The 5659-nt window shown below is 36.1% G+C and overlaps 1 protein-coding gene across 1 annotated transcript; it reads right to left on the bottom strand.

Annotated features, from left to right (window-relative positions):
- Positions 1-3188: 3188 nt before the first annotated feature.
- LOC116852100 lies at positions 3189-5389 on the bottom strand. The gene is made up of 2 exons (XM_032832114.1): positions 3615-5389; positions 3189-3258 (listed from the first exon to the last, which is right to left on the bottom strand). Exon 1 carries the CDS (start codon positions 5343-5345, stop codon positions 3618-3620), a length of 1728 nt encoding a protein of 575 aa, XP_032688005.1. The 5' UTR covers positions 5346-5389; the 3' UTR covers positions 3189-3258; positions 3615-3617.
- Positions 5390-5659: the final 270 nt, after the last annotated feature.

The raw sequence follows: 5659 nt of genomic DNA, 5'->3' as shown, positions 1-5659 counted from the left end.
ATCAATGATTCTTAGTATGATATTTCTATAAGGGTAGCGTTCAGTATTAACGGTTTGGCCAGGTTTTAGTAGCTCATAATAGATCACACCCTTGTGATCTCATCAAACACAGAGCATTGTCTTCCCTTATAGAAATATCATACTAAGAATCATTGATAATTACTTATTTTCAGTATTAAAAATACTGGATAATAAGTAATTATCAATGATTCTTAGTATGATATTTCTATAAGGATAAGTTAGGTTTTTTCTAGGAAAAGGTGCAGGGAGAGAAGTTCTACCCTTATCCCGCACGCATATTATTACTTGCGTATACGTATACTATTTATCATATTTTATTATATACTATGTACAAAAATTACATTCCATTTATAAAAATAATTTTAAATAACCTTTTAACAAACAAATAACGACGCCTAAAACCTTTTGAATGTACTCAGAGATCTTGATAACATATGTCAAAGTCAAGATCATAGAAATTGGCTCCGCCATTCGGGATATTTATTAAAATCTGAGAATTTTTCTCTTTCAGCACGTGCATTATTTCACTGAAATTACGCTCCCGCTAAAAGAATTATGCACAGCTATCATTTCGCGCGGCTTTCTCTCTCGTCCCTTTTCCTCCTTTTCTCTGCATCTCATTTGCTTGGAATATTTATCCCCGATTAAATATTTAAATTTTATATATTACATTATTTTGTTCCAGTTAATTTCTCTGCTTGCATAATTACTTCCATAATTCAATGCATATTTTTGCGAAATCACCGCGAGATTTCGCGGAATTTATACATCGTAATCGGGTGTCGATTATGAAATTTATGATCGAATTTATGATCGAGTATCCATCTCTCTTTAATAAGAGGGAATTCCTAAAACCGGTTATAATTACCTTTTTTCGCACACCATTTCGTAGCCATTTCTTTATATGCGTAAGATATACATAAAGAGCGCGAATAGTCCGCAAATTACATTTCCACTACGAGTTACGGAGACAGACTTCCGTGAGTTAAGGTGCAAGGTAATGACATTCTCCCTTTTAATTGTCAAGTCCTTTAATTCGCTTCGCTATCCTCGGGATTCCAGGCTGGTGTTTTTACAGACGTACAAATAAGCACACAAGATTGTTCTAATTTTTATCCTCTGGCGCTAGCTAAAGCCGCTAGTTCAATATTGGAAGCGCATTTAATAAGCGACATAAATACGACTCAACATTTTAGGACGAGTAATTAATTGCGAAATAATACGTGCGGACGCGACGAGGAGAACGAAATGTACGCCATGGGCGGACAAGAAACTGCGTATAGTCGCGTAGTCACTGTCACAAGAAATCGAGACTGAGAGTAATGACATGTCCCGCAGCTACCGTGTTGCATCGCGATACACATTAATCCACCCCTGAACTACATATGTGTCATGAGAGGTGCTAACTTACGAGACGTGTATAAATAACACGACCGTCATCAACCTCGGCCGTCGTTATTCCCTTAGATAAAGCTGTTCAATATCAAATTATAATAGATTATAACAAAAAAAGCGCTTTGATGAAATAAACGTTTAAGTTTCATGACAATAAGTAAATGAAGCTCTCTAATCATATAATTTTGTTGTTATATATATAGCCGAAGAAAATTTAAACAAGGTCTCAAGGACAGTTTGGTAGAAAACTTGACTAGAGAAGATGTGTCTGCAAGCATTGACTACACTAGGAATATAATTTATGTTTTCGGTTTCCAACGAGTTAATTATAAATTTTGTAATATCAATACATAGAAAAATATGTTAAGGAAATTAAATTTGGCGGATCTTACTGCTTATTATAAAGATTCTGTGACCCAATTGATGAGTATTGCGGATTTTGCGCCTTGTCTCAGGGAGAAGAGCTTGCCGCCGTGTGCTTATACATTAAGTCGAACTGAACAAAAAGTCTTCTATTATTTTCTTGAACTTTATACATTTTTAATTATTACCTAAAGAAAATAGATGGATAATCGATTGCGATGATATATCGATGTTATCTAATTAATACCTTGTACATTGTGCTTGTACATTAAGTCAAACTGAACAAAAATTTCTTTATCATTTTGCAAATGACCACATAAGTTTATAGATATTAATTAAAGAATATTTGTGCATTATCGCGCACAATCATGTAACAAATTTTATTTATTAATAATTAGAGATTTACGGCTATTTGCAAAATGATAAAGAGTTCTTTTATTCATTCTGATCTAATGTATAAGCTGACAATAGTACTTACCGCCACTATAGCTCATCTATCATATCACCATTCACTAATCTTCTTTAATTATCAGGTATATAAAAGTTCGGTGCCTTTACATTCAATCAATAATAAATGTAATTCTTGTTTTAAATTAATATTTTTCCCGTCGCTTTGGGGTTTTGAAGTATTAATCTTAGATTTTTAAACGCATCATATAACTTCACTTTGCTTGTGACATAACTTCAAAAAACAATAGTTTACATCATAGCTTCTCACATAGAAGGAGATATTAATTATTATTGTATTCTTTTCACATTCTAATTAAAGAAAAATGTTGCTGAAGATGCCGAAATAAGTTGTTTCGCTTTAGGTGAAGATGTTGTGACTCATAAACGTGTAGAAAGTAGTTTCAAAAATTTCAAAATGACAATTTTGATTTTGCTGAACGCAGAACGCAGGGAAATGCCGAAAAAAAATGTGGATGAGGAATTAGAGCAACTATTAAACAAAAATCCTTGTCAGATTGTCCGCAACAGAAACTTGTTAAGAAACTTAATGTAATTCAACAAGCTATTTCCGTTCGCTTAATGAAGCTTAGGAGAATATAGAAGGCAAAGCCTTTGGGTTCCTTATGTCCTCAACTCTGAGAACAAAGTGAGACGCTGTGACATGGCAATGTCCCTGTTGTCACGATTCAAATAAAAGGACTTTCTTCATAAAATTGTAACTGGGGATAAAAAATGGATATTGTATGACAATCATAATAGATGTAAATGAGTTTATCCAGGTGAGTCATTAAGGGGGGAAATCCAATTAGAACGAGGAAAAATAAGCTATTTTCAAGAATTTTTTTGTAGGAGAAAGAATTTTTCTATATTTTTCAAACTTAAACATTTATTTATATATGTTTTGGACTGTCCATACGTATTTTTTTTTCCAAAAATATTTAAAAATGGCGGACATATGAAGCATCCCATTTGGCAGGTACGCGTGCGAGTTGCTCAGCTGCTGGACAAATGGCGTCCGTGATATTGATCCTATAACAGGCAGCGAAAAAATTCTTATTATTTATACCCATAATTCGTAATTGAACCTAAAAAAATTGAAAAAAGTCAAAAATTTTGAATATGAAACGCTTATGAAAATAAATTTCCATTTTTTGACGTTTTCTCTGCACAATTTTTGCAATAAATAAGTGATTTTTTATTATAATTTTCACAAACATTTAGGTTCACCGACATTGTACTGATGTCATGAAGTTGTGTGCGAAAGTTCAGCGCGATCGGTTGAATAGTTTTTAAATGAGAGTTCCAGCAGTGCAAAAAAGTACAGTTTTGAGAAAAACGTGTTTAAAGTTTTGACAAGTAAAAGATACAAGATATCTATAATTTACCTCTTAGTCAGCAATCCCGGCGCCATAGAACAATCCTTCTGCTTCCTCGAAGAACTCGTTCTGCTCCAATAACTGCTCTCTTCTGGCCTTTCGAGCTTCTTTAGAGTTGAAAGAGTTGCGCCGCTCCTGTCGAGATACCCGGCGCCCGTCGACGTTCTCAGCATAGTGCTTGGTCTGGCTCCCAATAATTATTTGTAACTCCATCATAATTTGTAGAATGGAAGAATATCCTTCATTGAAGACTCCAGCAGCGATGTAGGATGCAATTTCAACTATTTTCAGCCCAGAATTAAGATGTTTTGGAGCTAAACGCCAAATCGTAGAATTGAAACTTTCATTTGAATTCTGCGTATGACTGCCCAAGCATCTCTGAAGTAATTCTTCCTTAGATAAATCTTCATAAATTGGAAGAATGTGTTTTGCGACTGTTGGATCGAGTGGAGGAGGGTGCTCAAAAGAATCCAAATTTGCTTCAATAGCTTTTTCTTTCTGCCACTTACACCAGCTGTCTTCGCCGGGCGGGCAGTATTCGTGCTGTGGCTTCTCATCCGTAGAGATCAAATGGTAATAAGTGGCTATAATACTTTTTTTCATTCCCTCAATACTATTCGCATTTCTTCTAATTGCCAGACCATAGTACGTTGTGAGCTTTTTAATTAAAGCATCCGTTAGTTTGCCCTTACCACCGAGTTTTTGTGTTTTTTTTATATTTCGGAGCCGAGTGCCCATTCTTTTCTCTACGTGGCCAATGCATTCGCTTTTTGCAACTTGAAATTCATCACCGTAAGGATTCTTATCTAGAATGGCCTTGAAAGTTTTGGAGTCTCCGTCTCCAATATAATTACCATATTTAACGCCGTACTTTTCCTCTGATCTTAAAAAGATTTCTGTAATCGCATCGACCTCCATTTTTCCGGCTGAGCCCTCGTGATTTTTTGTACACTCTTCCTCGTGATTTATATACCACTCTTCGTATTCTGGAGTGTTCACCTTTTTTTTCCAAAATGTGCATGCATGGCAATAGCTACTTTTGATAACTAAATCGATGACTTTGCCCGAATAGTAGCCTATGACCGTTACAACTCCGTACAGCGATTTGAATCCACGTTTTTTCCACGAGCCATCTCCAGAGACTTTCAAATCTAAAATAGACCTCTCATGTTCTTCATTGAATTTTTTTTCTTCTTCGATAGCTTTCTTGCAGAGACTTTCAAAAACAGATTTTGTACAGGAGTGAATATACGTGATGATATTATTATACGTGCTCTCATTCATTCCTTTACAAATGTCCATGAGGTTGCAGAATAAATTAATACCCTCTCTGCCAACACCTAAGAGTCGCATAACAAACACCATCCGACGATTCACTTCGTATCCAGTGTTGATTAGTGGTCCTGAATTGATGTTTCTCTGACCACAGCGACAAAGTAAAACTATCTTGAAACCGAGGCCTCGATTCCCAGCTTCTTCAAACTTTACATTCTGTTTACAAACACGACAAACAAGGAGCTCTGTCAAGGCTGTAAAAACGGTGAATATTTCAATCAAACGATAGCCATGCAATGGATTCCAGTGAATATCTTCAGCACTAGCATTGGAGAGTTTTCTTGCACTCGTACTTTCACATCCTTCATCTTCACTCTTTTTATTTGAAAACTGATTACCATGGAACTTTCTTTTGCGTGGTTTCGATTGTTTTGGTTCGGCGTGTGTGCCTTTCGGATAGGACATTTCGAATTTGCACTGTCGTTTTGTACAGGCCGAACTTCGGAGCTAAACTGAAAACCGGTTCTGCTCGATGCCAGCGCCAACGGACCCAACGGTTTCGACTAAACGTAACAATAGAAATAAAAGCCATCTACCAGGGGTGCGTTCCAAAACCTACAGTAAAACTATAATTACATCTCTATACGTTTTGGATCGCAGCCCTGAAAGGTAAAATCCCCGCTCCGGGTGAGTATACCTGCTGCGTGCTATTAGAGCCTCGACGCTGCTCAAGAGATTTGTTGCGCTCGGAGGCCATAACTTCCGAACGGCTGCGAATT

Source organism: Odontomachus brunneus, unplaced genomic scaffold, assembly GCF_010583005.1.
Source record: "Odontomachus brunneus isolate Ranch 3 - 2012 unplaced genomic scaffold, Obru_v1 Obru_scaffold_202, whole genome shotgun sequence".
Taxonomy (NCBI): Eukaryota; Metazoa; Arthropoda; class Insecta; order Hymenoptera; family Formicidae; genus Odontomachus; species Odontomachus brunneus.
The sequence above is the reverse complement of the archived record's forward strand: the minus strand, read 5'-3'. Positions and strand labels throughout refer to the sequence as shown.